At 47.0% G+C, this 19483-nt stretch overlaps 1 protein-coding gene across 4 annotated transcripts in view; it reads left to right on the plus strand.

Moving 5' to 3' along the window:
* CD151 (CD151 molecule (Raph blood group)) overlaps positions 1–17884 on the plus strand; it is a 39726-nt gene extending 21842 nt beyond the window's left edge. For all 4 annotated transcript variants that reach the window (XM_030039152.2, XM_030039153.2, XM_030039155.2 and 1 more), the window contains 7 exons: positions 2014–2117; positions 3287–3478; positions 8212–8286; positions 10755–10859; positions 11738–11893; positions 14219–14305; positions 15115–17884. In XM_030039152.2, coding sequence (XP_029895012.1) covers positions 2034–2117; positions 3287–3478; positions 8212–8286; positions 10755–10859; positions 11738–11893; positions 14219–14305; positions 15115–15174 — 759 coding nt within the window. In that variant the 5' untranslated portion in view covers positions 2014–2033 and the 3' untranslated portion in view covers positions 15175–17884. The remainder of the gene's footprint in view (positions 1–2013; positions 2118–3286; positions 3479–8211; positions 8287–10754; positions 10860–11737; positions 11894–14218; positions 14306–15114) is intronic.
* The last annotated feature ends 1599 nt before the right edge of the window (positions 17885–19483 follow it).

Consider the following 19483-nt stretch of genomic DNA (forward strand, 5'->3'; position numbering starts at 1 on the left):
TACCACCAGCATCCATTCCTCCCCACTGCCCCAGGCCTTTTTGTGCTGCCACATGGTAATTAATCTGAGCATTGCTGGAGGTTCTGATCTCTTCTGAAGATAAATCTGAAAAGTTATTCTCCTTGATATATGCCACCATCTCAGAGCTGCTCCCTTTGCCAGTGAAACAGCCTGCTGCTGCCAACTGTTGTTGCCAGATGTTATTCTAGAGAAAAATGTTTTCCTGTGAAATGGTGATGGGGGACAGGCATGGGTGGCACTACTGGCAGGTTCTCACCCTTGCCTTCCCCGTTAGCTCCATTTATTAGTTTCTAAAGCACAGGCCTTGCTGGGGTTTTCGAGTGGGCTGGTGTGAAGCAAAAGGAAACAGTTCCCTGCAAATAAAATACAATTATGCTGCAGAATGGGCAGCTGCTGTTCCCAGCCTTGGTTCATCTGGCTCTAAAGCCAGATGTTAGCAATGTAGCGGCAAAGATAGTACTGACTGACTGACCCAAACCGATAGCCACTTGATGTGCGGCCTGGCTGTGCGTACCCATTGCTTGGTTTCTTTACTGTCAGGTGTTTTGCAGTGGTCTTGCCAAGGTAGATGAGTGTACTGTGTGGCTGGGTTGCAGCTGCAATGGGTCCCCAGAGGAAACTCGTGTCACTTGTGGGCAGAAGTTTTGTAATCTAAGCAAGCAAGAACTCCATGCCTCTGGAAGAGGGGAGAGGCTGTTTGCCTGCCTGCTTCCAGGGAGATTGGTGCTTTAGGAAAGCATTTTGCTCTGATATGAGTGCAAGATGTTTGCATTGTTCCCTGCTGGCTGGTAGGGCAGGAAAGGGATGATTTTTTTAAATTGAATGCAAGAGAGGTGGTGCGGATTTTGTTGCACTTCTGCAAACTGCCTCACACAGGTGATGCTGGAAGTAATGCTCTGGGAAGTGCCTTTGTCCTGTCTGCCTAGTCAGGCAGTGGTGAGAATATTTTTTTGAGAGGTTCAGACCTTCTGGCATCAACAGGAGGCAGTGAAGTGACATGGAACTGCACTTGCTGCAGACCTACTTCTGAGAAACCTGCTCTAGAGTGTAGCAGATATGTAACACTGCACTGGGACTGACCCACAACGAACTCCCATTCATTAGGTATCTGCAGTGGCGTTTTATGCTGTCAGATCATCTGAAGCCAATGGTTAGGTTTCTTCCTGTTAGTAGCTGGGATAGCTGCCCTAGGAGACAGCTGGCCAGTGAGAAGGACCATGAGAAATAAGTGAGTGAAGAAGAAAATTAATTACTCCAACATATTGCTGGGGTTCAAAAGGATAGGGTATTTGAGTGGATAACAAGTACATTCCCAGTATAGTTGTAAAGATTAAAAATAGCCCAAACTTAGAGAGGAATCTATTTAAGGCAGTTGTAACTAATGCCAGTGAGGAAAGAATATTTTTTGGAGACTGATTATTCCCTAAATGTCAAAGACAGAGGTTTATGTCGCTGCCTTCAGAAGCAGCAGTTACAGGCTGCACTCAGGAGCCAGATACTGGGATTTTCTGTTCTGGGTTTTCATTTATTTTGGTTCAAACAGCAAGAAGTGAGCATGAACTATATTGAAGTTTCCTCACTGTAACATTGATCGCAGTTCATGGTTTTGGCTTGACCACTCACACAATGGTAGCTCTGATCTGTCCACTGCAAGTATTGATCTAAAGGAAAATGAGTCTCCAGAAGTAACAGCAGGATGGGGAGAGAGAAGGAGGATGAAGGCAGTACAGCAAGGCCACATGCTGGTACTGTCTGCCTCCCTTTCACACTGTGAGGTCTCGTGCTGTGTAGGTCACCCAAATGGACACAAGAGCTCTTTATCTAAGCAAGTACTGTCTAGCATCCCTGAGGTCAGTTGAATGGCTTGCTCACTGGCTTACTTCAGCAAAAGGTTCGAAGTTTGAGTTCTTGCAGGAGGAGAGTAGTAATGCTGGCCTTTTGGGAGAAGAGGTGTGATGACTGACTGACTCAAGCTTTTCTGATTTTTTTCAGGAACTTGCTGAGCCAGAAAGATGCGTGAGTATACGGAAAAGAAGGAAACATGTGGGACCATCTGTCTCAAGTACCTGCTCTTCATCTTCAACTTCTTTTTCTGGGTAGGAAACTTCAGTATATTTCAGAGGCACTGAGATGGCACTGCAGTTTTGGTGTCAGGGGTGCAGAAATCTTGGGCTTGATGAAGTCTTTGGCAAAAAGTGCTGATGTCAGTAAGACACAGATTTCGTCCTGTGGGGTGAAATCCCACCCCTTGGGCTTGCCTGCCCAGGCTGCAGAAGTTATGGTTTGACACTGTAGTCTCTTGCTCTTTCTAGGTCATGTTACCAAGTATAGAAAACAACAGGGAACCTGAAAACATGCTTTGTTTTTTCACCTGGCTTGCTTTTTCAGGGAACCTGAAGACTCCCCTGTGTTACCATTCCTCCTCTCAAAATGGCAGAGGGAGTCCTGGCAGTGGAGTGGGACAGCTAGAGCAAGCATAATAAACACCTTCTTGCAGCTGGGTCCACACTAGAGCTTCCTAGAGTTGTGCTTTTCACCAGAAAGTTACTGATGCCAAAGGATTGTTTTTTCCTTTGCTGCCTGGGACAGAGAATTGGAATGTCCAGGTCAGACCTTTAAGGAAAACTGTCTGAGCTTACTAGAAGCTGAATAAAACCCTCTGGAAACATAAGGCTTGCAAAGAGAGAAGGGACTGCTAGGAGTCTGGTTGGCTTCTCCATGTTCATTTGCTGCAAGGGTTAGAGTTTGACCAGCCAGGCTGTTTAGCTCCTTGACTGCTTTCTCCATGGATGTATAGTCTAGGAAGGAGATATTGGGCATGGTTGTCATTTATTGGTAGTATTGCTCCCTGACGAACAGTGGAAAGCTTGCTGATGTAAAGCTGTTTTCTTCCCCTCTGCTGCTAGATAGCACCCCAATAAAATAGATGTTTTTTTTGGTTTTGTCCAGATAACAGTGTGGCTACTTTTGGGAAGGCTCTGGTCCAAGTATGAATTGCTGTGCACAGGTAGATGCTTCGGATAGCTTGCATCTCAGGCTGTCTGGGGTGCTAAACTAGCCACCTTGAAGCCCAGCCCCTCTCAGTGCACTGGGGCCTGCTCCCGGTCCTGGTGAGACCTCTGAGAGTCCTTCCTGTAGTGTAGATCATTTTTGGCTCAGCTTGTGGAGCTGAGGCATGTCCTGGTGTCCCAGTCCAGTTACTCTGGGAAGTGAGAAAGTTCACACATCAGATGCCCTTCATTTGTTTGCTTGTATTTCTACCCAGCTGGCTGGTGGGGCCGTGATGGCAGTGGGCACCTGGACCCTAGCTGAGAAGAGTGACTACATCAGCCTGCTCTCCTCCAGCACGTATTCGGCAACTGCTTATATTCTGGTGGTGGCTGGGGTGGTTGTCATGGTTACCGGCATCCTTGGTTGCTGTGCCACCTTCAAAGAGCGTCGGAATTTGCTAAGAGTGGTAAGTTTTGCTTGGTTGTTTTGTTTGGGGGAGGATTCACCCCATTTTCTCTTGAAACATGCTGCGAGGTAGAGGAAACATCTTGGTTGTGTTCTATACCAACCTTATTTGTCCTAGAGCAAATACCACTAAGGCCTCCAGCTCCAAAGAGCAGTGCTGCCCTTGTCCTAGGGGGCAGGTTCGACTGCAGAGCATTTCCTTTCATCCACCCAAAGAATGTGCTTACCACTGTATGGTTCAAAAGTACAAAGTATAGTCATAATACATATGCTTTGTGTGAGAATGTCTATTGAAACTACTCAAAACAAAGTCTCATGGCTTTTCTCTCTTCCTTCTTCCCTGCCGAACCCATATTCTCTTTTGGAAAATGGGAAGAGAGAGGAAATGAGAGACCTGTAACAAAACTGGCTTTTAATGACAGTAGAGTCAAGCCAAATCAACAAGGTTTTTCACTTGGTTGTTAAAAATCAGAACATTTCCAATTAATGTTTTCTTTAGTTTCAAAAAAATTATTTTAGTTTTGTTTCCACAAAAAAAGGCACACTGTTTTGATAATGTGCCTCTTCTTTTACGCCTTTCCTTGTGTTACTTCCTGAACTCCCTGCTCACTTCCCTACACTGAAGTTTTTGACCAGCCCTAGGGTTTCTATTCCGCTTCTTCCCTCTCAAATCTCCCTTTCAGTGTGGAGTGTGGCAGCAGTTCCTTTTAGTATCTGGGCTACAGTGGTGAGTGCAGTGACTGAAATAACAAATCAGTGGTTCTTTGCTTTCACGGTTACAGAAAAGAATACTTCAGCAACTCTTCACCAGCTCCTTTGCAAATCCTCATTCACCTGACTGTCCCATTTTCCCTCTTTCATTTGGATAGAGGAGCAGAAATACGAGTTGTGAGCAAGCCTGGTGCTTGTACCACTGCTTTGAAGGCCTGGTAATCCCTGTGAGAGGCAGAGTAGGGCTAGGAAGGGAGAATAAAACACAGAGGAGGACACAGTGAGTGCATTGCTGGTGCTTGTTCGTTAGGCTCCTGGTCTGCAGCAGTCCATTTTGGCCTTGCTTCACTTACTCTCCATGCCAAAGAGATCTCCCTTTGTCTTTTTGCCTCAGCCAGAAGCTATGGATGAAAATCCGGTGGGGTTTTCTTTGTTATTCTGCCACAGAAAACTGATAATTGTCTCTTGGGAACAAAAGGTCACTCTGTCTCCTTATACCACGCGTCCTTTTGGAGTGGCTGGTCGTGACAGGCCTATTGTCTCTTCTTGCTTGTGCTCTGCTTTGCTCGCTGGTGAGTAATCTGCACAAGAGATAGGGCTGTGCTTGCCAGGGCTGGGTGAGCCTGGCTGAGGGCCTTTGCCAGCTCTGAGCTCAGACAGTAATCCTGACAGCTTCACAGTCAGTGCCCTGGGGTCTGTGCCAGCCTGTCCCAATTTCTCTCTGTACCAGAGGCCCACATAAGTATGGGAGGGAGCACTGTAAGCAGCAGTCTCCACCCTCCCCAGTGCCTCCTTGGTGGCTTTAAAAATCAAGTGTCAACAGCTTTGGGTGCTGTTTGTAAAATGCATATCTGGTTTTTAGCTTGTTTTTCTGTTGAAGACTCAGGAAGCTGAATTTTTTTGCTGCCTTTCTACCCAACTATGAGTTTTATGGGTTCACTTCAAGGCTTTTCATAGTATTTCATTGCTCATCACTCACAGCTGTCCTACTTCTTTTGTGTCATTGCTTATTTGCCTTCCTCATGTCCCTCCTTAGCTGGGTGATCTGCTGAGGCTTGGGCAGCAGATGTGGAGTTTCTCTGGCTCCGTGAGCAGGCATGGCAGTGGATCTGCAGCCTGGCTGGCTGTGATGCTGCAGTCCAGCTCTTTACAAGCACACAAACCACTACTATATTATGCTTCAGTCAAGATGCATGCTTTCTTACACAAAAGTATGCAAGCAGGAGTCTTGGGAAAGGACCCATTGAATAGAAGACCTTGTATGTAAAGAAAGAAGGTGGCTTTCTTCAGGCTTGGCCCCTCACACTGCCACTTCTAGATAGCTACCTTGGACAGGGAGAAGGCAACACATGTCAGTTATGACTTCTGTTCCTGCTGTTTTTCAGCCTGGAGCCCTTCCACTGAAGTGAGGTTGCTGCTTTAGCAGTATAGTTGCTATATATCTCTTCTCCAGGTAGTAGAAAAACCTCTCCAGAGAGTGATGTGGATTGTAGGGGGGTTGAACTGTGCTTTGGGTTATTCAGAGAAAACACTAAAGCTTGGTGCTTCACTCAAACACTTGAAGCTGGATGGAAGAAATCTGGACCATGTAGGTCTTGAGGAGACACCAGATAGCCCTGACTCTGGCTTGGAGCCAGAATAAAAGTAAATTTTGCCCAGAGCCCACCCAGGTCCAGGCATGTGTCTACTACAGGCCTTTGGGTGATCCCACATTTCTGACTTGTTCTGCGGCCTTTGGGAAGTGAGTAGGGCATGTCCCTGCAGCTCTGTGCCAGAGCTGGCCTACTCCTCCCAGAGCAGACCTCTGTAAGAAAGCCCTGCATCTCCTGATGAAGAGCAAGGAGAGCAGCCCTGTGCTCTGTGTGTGTCCAGAGTGAAAGCTGCTGCTCCTCTATGTCAGGATGATACTTGGAAGTGGCCCTGAGGGAATGATGAGACTGAGATAAGGATAATGATGCAGTGTATCCGTAGAGACAAGTTGGATGCATGGGTGGCAGATGCACTAACCTCCCTTACAAAGTTTTACAAGAGCCTTGTGACTCAAATTTTTTAAGGTCTGCTGGATACATGTTTGTTTCTATCCACCGTAAGCCAGCAAAACAAGCCGAGCTGTGGTGACGCAACTCAGCTCTACCTGAATGCCTCTGACATGACAACACAGAGCAGGGAAAAACAAACAAACTTTCCAGTTCAGTGGTTGTTCTCGGTATCCTGCCACCCTCCTTGGCAGAGAGATGATGTCAGAACAGTTAGGGCATAACTAGGTTCCAACTAAAGAAAGCCAGCCTTTGTGTCAAGGCATGTCAATCCTTTCTTGCCCCCTTTCAACCTCCTGCCAGTGTTGGGACCAGCCTTTAGCTATCCCGAACTCTACTGCGTGACTCATTCCCCTGGTATGAATGGGTACCTTGTACAGGCATCTGCAGAGACGGTCAGTGTTTGGTCGCAGCGAGAGTTTGGGGCTGGGGAATGAAAGCCTGAGATTGTGTCCTCAGATTAAAGCCCAGTCTGCAGATAAAACCCAGCTGTCTGTCCTTCACAGCTGCTGAATCCCAACAGGAGTGAAAGAGGAAGCCTGAGTTTTTGTGTCTGTGTCATTTTACTCCTGCAAAGGGGCTTGCAAATACCTAGTGAAGAAGGGTGCGCAGTGGGAGTGTAACCCTTGTGCAACAAAAGGCATCCATGCTGTGTAGGTCAGCTTGCTATGTCCAGGTCTTCACTGTCCTTCTTTGTGCCAGGGAGAGATGGTTTGATGTCCAGTTACATTTGCCATTTGCTTCATCCCTTGGGAACAGCTGTTTCTTAAGGTCAGGGGTAAAACAGAAAATGGGAGATATTTTGTTTGTTCTGTGCTGGGGAGGCCAACTCTAACAGGGATTTAGCATGAGGTCCTTGTTATGGCTGGAACTGGTGTCTCTTCAGCTTTATCTACAGAAAGATTAATTTAATAGCAGTCATAGAACAGCCTGGATCTGTAAAGAAACTGTTCATTGCTGACCAGGAGCAAGGCAGGGGCTGTGTGTCAGGACAGGGGTTCTTCCTGAAAAGCTTGCTCTTCCTAAGGAGAAAGTAGCCACATCACCCTCTGTCTTCAGGCCTGCCCAGTGCTTTTAATCTAGTACATACATTCCTTCTCATAGGTTTGGCTTCCCTTCCTGTTTGTGTATAGGAGCAGTGCTCCCAACAGTTTTCTGTACTGTCCATTTGATTCTCCTTGTGGTAATATAAGCAGGGCACATCCCTTTCCATTTCACTGCCATTAAGCCCTTGTTAGGAAATACTCATGTTCTCCTCTTAGTCTTCTAAGAGCTGTTCTCTCTTTGGTTTTGAGATACTGAGCTTTTCCCTTTAGATCCTAGTTCAGCAGAACATACAGTCACAGTCCTGAGTGTGAATCAGTGCTAAAGTCCATCTGCTTCAATAGCGCCCTTCATCCTGTCGTTGAGCCCCACAGAAGTCACTGGGAACATAAACCTATGGTTTATGCTTATGCTTAGCTGGTCTGCTGTATCCTTGGTGAAATGGGCCCTTTGTTGCTTTATTGAATCATCATTATAACATATGTTGCTCCTTAGTAACTTGGTGAAATGCCCTAAACAATATCAAAACAAGCAAAAGTTTCAAATTTTTATGTATTGATGTCAGAATCAGATGTTTTTTATGATACTGAGTGTAGTCATCAGGTTATCCAGCAACCGCTTTCTTTTGTCCAGTGATCTTATCTCAGTTGCCTGCACTTTTCCATTCTCTACATCCCTCTGGCTCTGTGAGTTAAACTCACACTTGCTTGTCTTCAGTTATCCCGTGGTTTGGGGGGGGGGGGTTTTGTGTTTTTTTTTTTAACCTGTGAGATTGTTCCTTTCCTACCCTATTCAGGTCTTAAACCCCAGCCCCTGCCTTTGAACACTGCTGCAGAAAAGCATTGATGAAGGGAATCATGCATTTTACCAGCTAATGAAAAGCTGGCTCCCGGCATCTCCTTACATTCTGTTCTAATGTCCTGCTTTTCACATTATTTTACAGTACTTCATATTGTTGCTGTGCATTTTTCTCCTGGAGATCATTGCTGGAATCCTGGCCTATATCTACTACCAGCAGGTGAGTGGACATTGGTCCTTAGAGACTCGAACCAGGGAGAGAAAACAGCTGGTTATCGTCTCATTTCTCTAGCCAGAATTGGGCTTGGAAGCTTGGGACCTAGGGTCTGGTTGTGGTTCACCTTCCCACATGTCAGTACTCACTCCCCTCCCCATACAGAAGACCTTGGATTATTTACTGTTTTTGACAAAGTGGTGGTGGTTACTCTAGGGAGGCTGCTCAGCCTTGCTGCTCAGCTCCTTCCTGTGGTTCACCTTTGTGTGCTGTTTTTCTGCAGAGCCTTGTAGAAGACAATTTTTGAGGCTGTGTAGATCTAGGAGCTTTCCTAATGCCCTTCAAGGCATAGTGCAAGCAACTGAAATCACGTTAGTGCCACTCAGTATATTCAGGACATAGGAACAGTTCCTGCTGCATCCAGCAAGCTAGATGCCATGCTTTTGAACTGGCAAAGATAATGAATGGTCCAGCAGAGAGGTCCTTTCAGGTGAAGAAGTTTTTGAGAGCTTTACTTAACCAGGCCAGCTGAGGGGCTGGAGAACAGCACAGGCTCCCAACAGCTGCAGTTCTAGCTTGGCACTTTTTGCAGTTACAGAGAGCAGAGGCTTAAGTCATTACTTTGTTTTCAAAGGGAGTTTAACCACCAAGGCACAAACAGCCTGCAAAGTTGCTCTCATGTCTGGAAATTGATTGGAAATGGCAAATTAGGATTGTTGTCAAGTGGCTGTCTGAAAAGCAGCTGGACATCCCATCTTGTTGGCTTCACTGCCAGGTTTCCTTGCCATTTGTTTTTCTCTTAGGCCTTCTGTGCTTTGCCTCACTAAGATGGGCACTGGTGTTTTGCAAGGAGCCAAAGAACCATACTGGCTCCTGCCAGGGGAGATCAGTGGTATGAGCATTCATATTTAACAGGGAAGGATCAGTCCTGGCAGGTGTGGCAGAAAGCCAGTGTCCGTCCATCCATCCATGCAAAGGCATGAGGTTCATATATGACAACAGATGAAGAGGAGCTGATCCTTAGGTTGAAATAAGGGACAACATATTCAGAGCTGTACCCTTGAATGCTTTAGATCACTTGAGGGCATCTCTGATCAATAGCTGCACTTCCCCTTGCCCTCTGGCTGACAAATCCCCCTTCCTTCTTGGTTGCAGGCTGCTTGCTCTGTTTGCCACTGTTTTTATTTCAGCTCTTGCTTTGGTGTCTAAGGCTTGCGTGTGTGTCTAAACTGTTTCTTTTGTTATCTCTATTCCATGCTGCAGTTCTTCCCCGTGAGCCCGCAGGTAACTGCTTTTCTCCCAAGTAATAATTCTGCTAATGGACTCTCCTCTTTATTTGCCTCTGATGCCTGCCAGCTGCTGAACCTTTTCCTTTCTTTTTATTACACTAAGTCCTTTGCACTTCTGTAGAGCTTCCCAGCCCAGGATCTCAAAGCATTTTGCAAATATTAATGAATGAAGCCTCATACCATCTCTGTGAGGTAGGTGGTGTCCCCATTTGAAACATAGCTTTGGAAAAAACAGTGTATTTTGCACAGTTTAGGATAACCAGATGTTTGACTTCTCATTTACTACTTGCTGTGTAGAATAAAAGGTGTATAGAGAGGCTACCCCCTTGTTTCATTCGTTGACCCCATCTAAATGGATGTTGACATTGTTTATTGGTATAGGAAACTTAGAATTTCACAGGTGTTGGACTAAGGCAGTGTTGCTCTATGAACCAGGATGACAAAAAAAAGATGCAGCTCTTTGGCGCTTTTTGGCTGTCACCTGGATGGGTGAGAAGAATTCAGCTAGATTAGAAGAGCCTCCACAGGAATAAATGTTTGAATCCCATCACCCGAACATACCAGTGGTTTATGATGATGCTTTCAGAAATTCTGTACTTGCAAAATCAGACTTCGTTTCTCTGTCACTTATCAGAAAAGCCTCGCAGTACTTTTGCAATTGCACACTTAATTCCCTCCTGTGGCATCCTTTTTGTTGCCGATACAAGAGCTATTCAAGACTATGTGGCTTCAGTCTGGCATGCCCAGGACTCTGATTTCTTCCTGCTCCTGGACAGAGTGATTTGTTTTTTAGTATTTTGTCACAGGCTTCAGAGGGAGAAGACTGTACGTGGTCTCATAGGTGTATTCATATTTAAGCAGGCACAGTATTCTCTTTGTTGCAGGCTTTCTTGGCAATATTACATATTCAAGGTGAGGACCCATATGGTGATGTGTAACACAGGCTGAAATTTGGTCCTGAAGCACCTCCTTCTGGTTATTAAAATGGAGGCATGATCTATAATCAATTGGGAATAAGCCTGTCCAGTCCAACCTTGGAGGATGATCTTGAAGGAAGCTGTAGCTTCCACTAGGCTCTCTGCTTTCCTCTTGGAGCAAAGGCAATGAAAAGTATGCAGGGCTCTGGGTCACTCTTGAGGGCTGTGTTTACCTTGTAATTTCATTTCACTTGTCTCTTCCATTCAGCTGAGCATGGAGCTGAAGCAAAATTTGAAGAACACCATGACCCAGAAGTACCGGAAGGAGGGAGAAGAGAGTGTTACCAGCGCAGTAGACAAACTGCAGCAGGAGGTGGGTATCTCTAGAGGAAGGGAGAATTAATGCAATTGAAGGGCTTAAAATCAAAAACACAAAAGCCATTATGGGCTCTTGACATCCAACATACATATGTTTCTTCTGTATGGTGAGTGTACGTTCTGCTCCTTCTGATTCAAGATGAGGTTGGGTGGGGTGCAGGACCTGGGCCATGCAACCGGCAGAATTGCGTGGTGTGACCTCTGAACTGCATGCCCAGTAGCACTGGGGAAACAACATCTGAATTGCTCCCAGAGTGAACTGGAGCTGCCAAGTCACCCTGACAGCTGTTTCTACTTCCCACTTCAAAGCTTTGGAGAAATTGCTGACATTTTTCATTAAGCTCCTCAGTACCCTAGAGAGCAAGATGTAATGAAAGAAGAGCCTTCCTGCTGCTGTTGCTAGCTGTGCCTGGCTCAGGTTAAGGCTGCTGCAGTTCTGACAGGCTTTCCCACAGAAAAGACCCTTGTGCACAAGCACTTTCAAAGCATGGGGCCTACTGTACACATACTGCCATAGCAGGTGCATTTGTGATAGTAATTGGTAATTAAACTTACCCTGTTATCACCATTAATGCTCTCCAGTCCAGTGGTTAAGAGCTGAGGCAGCTACAAGTGCACTCTGGTTACAGTTCATCCCAGCAGTAAGCAAAAGTCACAGCTGCTGAAAGATCGGTGAAGCTGATATTTAATGGCCATTTTGGGGACTCTGAACACAAAAGTCACTAATAATTATAGTAGCCTAAAAAAAAGCCTGTGAGATAGCTGGAATCTCTCTGCAAAGGAGGGTAAAGCCCAGGGTTTGGTGTGGGAGGCTGGAGGGAAAAGGTGGTTGCAGTGCTTGATGGCTTCAGCCTTTGCTCTGTGTGCATGCAGTTCAAGTGCTGCGGGAGCAACAACTACACAGACTGGGCTGACAGCCTGTGGATCAAATCTCCAGAGGCCAATGGACGGAAAGTCCCAGACAGCTGTTGTAAGACAATAACCGACCTGTGTGGCCGAAGAGACCATCCTTCCAACATCTACAAGGAGGTAAAGAGCAAAAGGGCTTCAGGGCCGCCTGTCACAAAGTATGTGAAGGAGGTGGGCAGGGAGTGAGGGTGTTAGGTTATTGCTGCAAACTGTTGGTAGGCTTCAAACTCAGTAGGATTCCTTAGAAAGCAGAATTAATTTATCTAATTGAGCATTCAGCCATCTAGGCTATTATTTTATATGTAGATATAGAGAAAAATAATGTATTTGTTACTACAGAGTATGCTAGTGATAGGGAGAAGTGGGAGAGGTTGTTGGTTCTGGCAAGAGACTTGGATGTGAGCCCTACATTTGACACAGCTTCCTGTTGTTGGAATTACTCAGCGAAGTGCAGATGGAGATATTTCTGTTCCTTGATTGAGATAGTGGGATTTGACCTACAGCACGAAGAAACAGTGTATGGGGAAGAAAGAAGGCCCTGTAGCAGACAAATTAGGCCAGTTCCAGTGGGCTGCAGTTTGGACTGAAAAGGTGGCTGGAGTTGGGATAGAGGGGCTTGTCTCTTTTCTAGAAGAAGCAAGTTGAATCCCAGACTAGCTGAGTAAGTAAAAGGTAGCTTTTAGACCATTTATTCATCCAGTTTGCATAAGGCTGGTAAAAGTTCTTGCATTTATTTTGGCACTCTCCAGTCCTGTCACCTGTCTTTAACTTGCTCACTGTGACACTCTCTATGGGATAGCGTAGTCCTTTTTCTCATCAGGGGAACCAGCACCTTCACTGGCTATACTGAGCCTGGGGAGCAGCAACTGGAGCTTCTTCCTTGTTCTTCTCCCCCTGTCAGTTAAGGAGGGCTGTGGATGAAGAGGTGGCCCCTTCAGAGCAGGTATTTCTTCTCACAGTCTGTGCTTTGAGCAGGACTTAGAAAAGGAGTGTGAATAACATCTGTATTAAGCCAAGCAACTCAAACAGCTAAAAGGAAACTAACCATCTATCTTTGTGGAATGAAAAGGGAGATGAAGTCCAGTCTTTCTGATCTACCAAAGCCCCTCTTATGTCCAGCTGCTTGTCTCGGTTTTGCCCTTCGGGAAGAAGGCTTTCCCATAAGGTTTGTGCCTTCCAGGCAAGACCCAACGAGGAAGTGCAGAAAAGAGTCCAAGGGCTGATGAGTTGTTTCTGAGAGTGGAAACCCACAACCGTTTGAGGGGCAGGGCTGGCAATTCCTGTCCTTTCTCTGTGCTGTGTGAAGCTGGAGGCGGCTGCCCAGCTGCATTATTAAGAGAGGCCCTGTAGGCTGCCAAATGTATTGGTCTAGCTCTAGAGGAGAAAAGGCTGCAAGGGGAGGTTTGGATCCACAGTCAGATACTGAATATCATCATATGAGGTCTTAGAGTTCAGAAAGGATTTTAGTGGCTTTGGAGAAGAACCTAGAAAAGGGTCAGATCAGGGAACAGGAGTAACAGCTTCATATCAGGGCAGCTGGGGCTGACTCTAAAACCTAATGCTAGCATGGGAAAAGTGAGGCCTTTGCCATCCCTCCCTGGAGGGCTGTATGCTCGCTCCTTCCCTCTGCCTGCATGCCTGCAGGTGTCTGCTCACTGTGAACTCCTGGGGCAGGAGAGCCTCCAGCACCCTTGGGGGCACCACTGTAGCCTACACAATAAATCCCCCTGATGTTACTACCATGAAAAACCTGCCTCAATGGATTAAACAGTTTAACTATTTAAAGGGAACTCTTCAAAAAAAAAAAAACCCAAACCAAAAAACCAACAACAGAGAATGTTCTTAGTGATTTATTTTTGTCTTATGACAACAAAAACTTGGGCCTGAAACAGGAAGGGAGGGGTCACGCTGCCAGCCAAGGATGCAGTTGCAAGGCAGAGGCAGGCAGAGCCTGGCTTTCCAGGCTCACACTGAAACTGCATTGCTGTCATAAATAGAAGTGCGAGGAATTTACCCTTAAAAGGCTCCTGTCATGTTAGAGTTCTTGGTGCTGGATCCACTTGGCTCCATTTCCTTGGCCTTTTGGCCTGACAGGAGTCAATACCCTCTCCAGGCATGTGCTAGGCAGCGAATGAGGGAACCTTTCTCCACATATCTCAGAGAAAAATGACACGCTTCCCTCTGTGTGATGTGGCTGGTTCCTCTTCTGCAATTCTCCTGCCCAGCTGGCAGCTGCCTTGGGTTTGTTCGATGGTTCCTGAGCCAGTAGGTCCAGAGCGATACAAAACATGATGCAGTGTAGCTTTTCCAGTGATGTCAGGGGAAGAGATTGCTCACAGACACTGCTTTTTATAGCGTTGCTTTCAAGGGTCGCAACCATTGGATTAAAGTGAACAAGAGGTTAAAATGAAGCTGATTTTCCATATCCCTCCTTTCACCCTGCAGAGCGGTTGCATTACCAAGCTGGAAAACTTCATTCAAGAGCATCTGAAAATTATCGGGGCAGTGGGGATCAGCATTGCTTGCGTGCAGGTAAAAGGGCTGAGTGGAGTTTTGGGGGTGCTGGACAGAAGCTAAAGGAACTCCAGAGTTGAGGGATGGAAAAAAATTGGATGTTTTAGACTCTTCCCTGCCTGACAAGAAGTTGCCAGGTACTTCGGGGACCTGAAGATTCACTAGCTCCAAAGCAAAAGCCTCTTCTGCCAGTCTGTAAAATTTTCTTCTGGTGAAGGAGTGCAGCCAGCTGGGCAAGGGGGAGAGACTTCTGCTCCAAGGCTGTGGGAAAGGCAGTGCTGGCCATGGTAGGCGGTTTGGCAGCCTGAGAGAGACCTCTTGTGGGAATGTGCCGTGATTGCCCATGCAGCTGAAGAGTCAGTCTGGAGGAGTTTCCTACCCTGGTTCATTAGGATTATTTTAAATCATCCAGAATTTCTCCCTTGGCTGTGTCATATTGAAGAACAGCACTGCGGGTCTGCAAAGGATTTGGGAGAGGGTGATGAATAAAGGGGTAGGATATGGATGCCCCCCGCTCCCATTTTATAGGGGAGGGCACAGGATATTCTTTTCTTCTAGATGCAGATGTCTCTGGGAGTTCCTCATCTTCCCCTTTGTTCTGGCAAGTAGCCAAATTACACCCCAGAGAAGCTGCTGGTGATTAATTAGGAGGCTTAGCACAGATTATGTTGTCTCCTGCTGCTTATTGCAAACTGGAGTGCAGTATCCCCAGGCAGGAGCTAGCTGCCTCTCCAGTCTGAGTTTAGACTGCTAGTTTGCAAGCTGTTGCCTCCACTGCATCCATTCTGTTTTTTCATGCATTTCTTTCTTCTCTTTAAACCCTGTAGATCTTTGGGATGATTTTCACCTGCTGCTTGTACAAGAGTTTAAAACCAGAACCATATTAATAGCTGCGGGAACTCTGTCGCTCCCCCTCTGCCACTTCCCTTAGCACCTGCCAACCTGACCACTCTCCACCACCACCACAGAAGTGTCTGTAACCTGAGGACTTGGGTCTGTAATTAAATGTCTCTTGAACCATGCACCGCCTTACCTGCCCCCTTTGGGGGAAAGTCACCCTCCTTGTTGTGTACAAGGCAGCCAGGAGTTCAGCGGGTCCTCTTCGTTGTCAAGAAACAAAAGAGCTGTGGATCTTCTGCTAGAAGCTTTAGCAAAACAGTCCCTTGATATAAATACAAAGCAAGATTTATCTAGGGCCATTTCTCTTGAGGCTTTTCCTGAGCTAACATGAAGGTATCGGGATGCTATACAAGAACCATGGTTTGCTCTCTGAGAAGTGGCTCAGCAGCACCAGGCATTGACTGTGAGGACAGATGATGTTTCTGCGCTGAGCTGGAGCCAGAGCTGAGTCTCTCATACATGGAAGATTTCTCTCCCTCCTCCCAAGTGTGCACCAATGTCCTAACACAGCTGTTCTCCGCCTGAGAGGATGCCTGCCTGGTTGCTTGGGGCAGGAGCTACTCTCCCTGGTGATAGGGAGCACAACTTGGTGCAGTTGAAATCTTGTCATGATTCTGATGTTGCCAAGATGTGGGTGCCTTAGGATTTCTCAGCAATCCTTCCTCGTCTACCTTGAAGCTTCCCCGAACACAGTGCCATTAGGAGCCACAAGAGGCCTTTTGCCTCCTAGCAATTCTGGAGCAAAGACAATGGACTACTTTCTAACTCTTTTAGGTCTAGTCTGTTTTATTGAGTGGCTTCCAGTGTGAATGAGAAAACTTTGTTTCGTCTTACCTGTCCCCTGCTGAGGTTTGGTGAAGAACTGGTCTGTTTGTGGAGCTGGCATATCTTGCACCCCTTTGGCCTGTTCAGTTAGTGGAAATACCTTCTCACCTCTCTTACATGTTGAGAGATGCCCTTGGCTTGATTCTTCTAATTAAAACCTCTAGGCTTGTTTCTCTTGGGCAGGAAATGAATATATACAAATGTTTTATCAGCCTCTAAAGAGATCATTAATCAGCTGAGAGTTTTCTGGCTTTAATGAGATCTGGAAGCCCACTTTACTGGTTACTGCCGAGAAGGTCAGGAGAGTCAGATTCAACCAGTTGCCTCAGTGTACTTAGTAAAGTGGTAGTGCTGGGTTAACTGTCTGTTTGCTGCAGAGGAATAGGTTTTAATTAAATATTCCCTCTGCATTAGAATCCTGGATACATACAAGACATAGACATCACCGCTGCCATGGACTTAATGCTGTCGTAATGCCAGCAGGGTCTTAGCCTGAATTCATAGGATCTTGTGTGCCTCTTGTCTTGTTCTCACCTTCCTGGTATGCCTGTTACACCCATGAAGCAGAAAGGGCTGTGGGGTTTTGGTGTTTCTAAGCAGTGAAGACAAGCCCTTTCATGAACAAATTTATTCCTTCTCCTGGCCTTCTAGTGGTGCCAGCTGAGCCCTGTCCCTTAGCAGCAGACAGTTAACGTGAGCAAAATCACCCAGACCCCTAAAGGGTCTTGCAGCATCGTGGAGTGTTTAGTTCACAAAGCAGAAATCTTGGACTGGCGCTAAAGGGTGACAAGTTAAAATTCAGAGCAGGTCAATCTGAAACTCCCCCATCAGCATCAGCCCTGTGAAGTAATCCTTAACTAATGCAGAAAGAGAGGTGGAGGAACTGAGGTGTATCCTTGGTTCCACAGCAGTAGGAAAGAGTGGAAAGAAATGTAAGTTACTGTGTAATGAACTAAAGGATAAATCTCTAAATTATTTCTTGTTTTATAATCAAGTTCCTGACAAGTATTGACTACTAACTAAGAAGAAAATATTGAGCATGTTGCTTGAAGCAATATTTCTAGTTTCTTCAGCGTATCTTCATAGCTGCCTTCGCCCATTCCCTTCAAATACAGTACAGTGTTGGAAGAGGCCAGGAAGAATGAGATATGAACAATAAGTTGGCTTGTGTCTATTGAGTTGTTTTATACTTTGTGTAATAATATTCATTGCTTTTTTTTTTTTTTTAACCCAGTTTAAGTTGCTGGCCAATAGAAAAATAAAGCTTAAGATTCTGTACTTACTCTTTGTAACAAAATGGAAGGGGTACCACGAGCTGGATGGGTTATATGGATTCCTCAGATCCTGCTGCTGAGGAGCCAGTTCCTCAAGAAGAAGCTGGTCTGAGGGACCAAGCTGAGAAGGAAGCTAGGGAGGATCTGCTTTGTGTCGCTGATCGTGCCAGCCTGGTTATGATCTGCTCCTACGGGGTGCTGCAGAGCTGAAGTCACAGAAGCTCAGGCTGTCGGGTGTTGCACATCAGCCGTGGTCTGCGCATGGAGGTGTGCACACCCAGCACTGCTGGGTCTGTGGTACACCTAACTGCACTCACGGGCGTACTTGGTGACCTCTCTTACCTTGTCACACAGGCTGCACGTTCTCATCATGTGTGGAGTGCTGAGGCAGTCAGAACAGGACCTTTGCCACCAGGTAACTTACGTTCACCTTGCTGGCCCAGCTGCTGCCTGTGATTACCAGTCAGGTCTGCTTAAGAAGACCAGCTGAGGGTATGACTTGGCTCAGGGCTCTGCTGTGCCCTCCTATACCCTGTTTCCACTTACCCCAAATCTTTCCCCTTTCCATCTTGACAATAAATACATAGATGGGACTGCAGCAGGGCTGCCTCTTCCTACTACTGTGGGACAACGGGGTGTGCGTGGGTGTTGGTGTGTGCTGAGTATTTGCTCTACGTGCTGTAGAATGGCTTGTAGCCACCTTGCGTCACAGACATGGCAAAAAGAGGGAGCAGATGCGTGCCCTTTTTTATTACCCTTTGGGATTTAAGGTTGAAAATTACACAGTTTCAAATATGCCTATATCCGGCCAGACAGAAATGCCTGCCTGCAGCTAACGGGCATGGCCGCTCGGTGGCTCTCAGGGCTCAGCACAGCGCGCTGTGAATTTGGCTCCTGGAATTCAAGTGAGCGTAATTCAAGCTGCTTTGCTCTGTGGGCAGCAGGGCCGTGGTGTCACCAAGCCCCAGGGAAGCACAGTACAGGTCACGCTGGTGTTCCCTCGCCTGGAAAGGAAGGTCCCTCCTTCCAGCCCCGGCAGCATGCCTGATTTTCATGCTGCAGCAAGGCACTGGTCACACGAGACTGAGGCTGAGGGCTTGACCTGGCCTGCGCTCGGCTCTGAGCAGGGACTTCTGCTAAAAAGCCCCCACAGATGTGTTGGCATATGCTGAGGAGACAGACCTGGGTGGCTCAGCAGTGGGGAGATGAGCCAGCACCACTGCTACGGGGCTGTTGTGGGGAAGGCGGATGCACTCCTGAGATGCAGTGGGTAAGACGGGGATGTGGTTACATCCATTTATGAGACCTTGTCCCAAGACCTGCGCATAGCTCTGGCTGCCCATTTTCAGGAGAGGCGAGTTGAAAGTGGAGCACGAACAAAGAAGGGAGGGCTCATCCTGGAGGGCTGTGTACTGAGGTGGTGCTGGAGGAGCAGGGCAGGCTGGGCTCCTGCCCACACGCTTGCAGCGGGGGCACAGAAGGTGGCATGGATGGCTCCATGTTAACAGTGTCCCAAACGGCCACCGGGCCACCTCAGCTGTTCTGCCATGGCAGGAAGAGAAATGCCCGCAACTTCCCTCCTCGTGCCTCGACTCATTTCCCCCTGTGTCATTAGGGGTGCAGTGTGGCTCCAGTCACCCTTTCCCACCCCCAAAGGGAAATTAGCCCCCCTTCTGCAAGACTGGCATGGGGTGGCATCTGTGAAGTCTGTGGCACAGTGTCTTTCAGCATGAAGCAATTGCTTAAAAGCAATTTCTCTTCTTGTTTTAATTGACTTCTTCTGCAGTGTCTGTGATCAGGGTGCAATTACAATCTTACCATCTATTCCCATGGGCCACGCAGCCTCAGGTCTCTGGGTGCTGCTGTCTCTCTCGAAGCGGGAGCGCAGATTTCTCCCCTTCTGGACCTGGAGATTTGGGCTGTGCTAATTGCCCTTCACAGCAATTAGCACAGCTGGTGGTCTGCTCTCTTAGGGTGCCCAGGTGGTCAGTACAACTTGCTCAGGAATAAAATGGAGAACAGATGTAGCAGTAAATAGTTTCTGCAAGGGTCCAGCTTTGGGGCAGGCACCCTGTTCCTGCAGTTTCAAAGACGACCCAAGTATTTCATGTTCCCCTGCAGGGCTGCTTCTAACCCCAAACCAGTTAACAAACATGCCCTTTCTGCTTCCTGCCGTTTGATTGGGAGGAATTTTCCC

This window comes from Aquila chrysaetos, chromosome 16, assembly GCF_900496995.4.
Source record: "Aquila chrysaetos chrysaetos chromosome 16, bAquChr1.4, whole genome shotgun sequence".
In the NCBI taxonomy this organism is placed as follows: Eukaryota; Metazoa; Chordata; class Aves; order Accipitriformes; family Accipitridae; genus Aquila; species Aquila chrysaetos.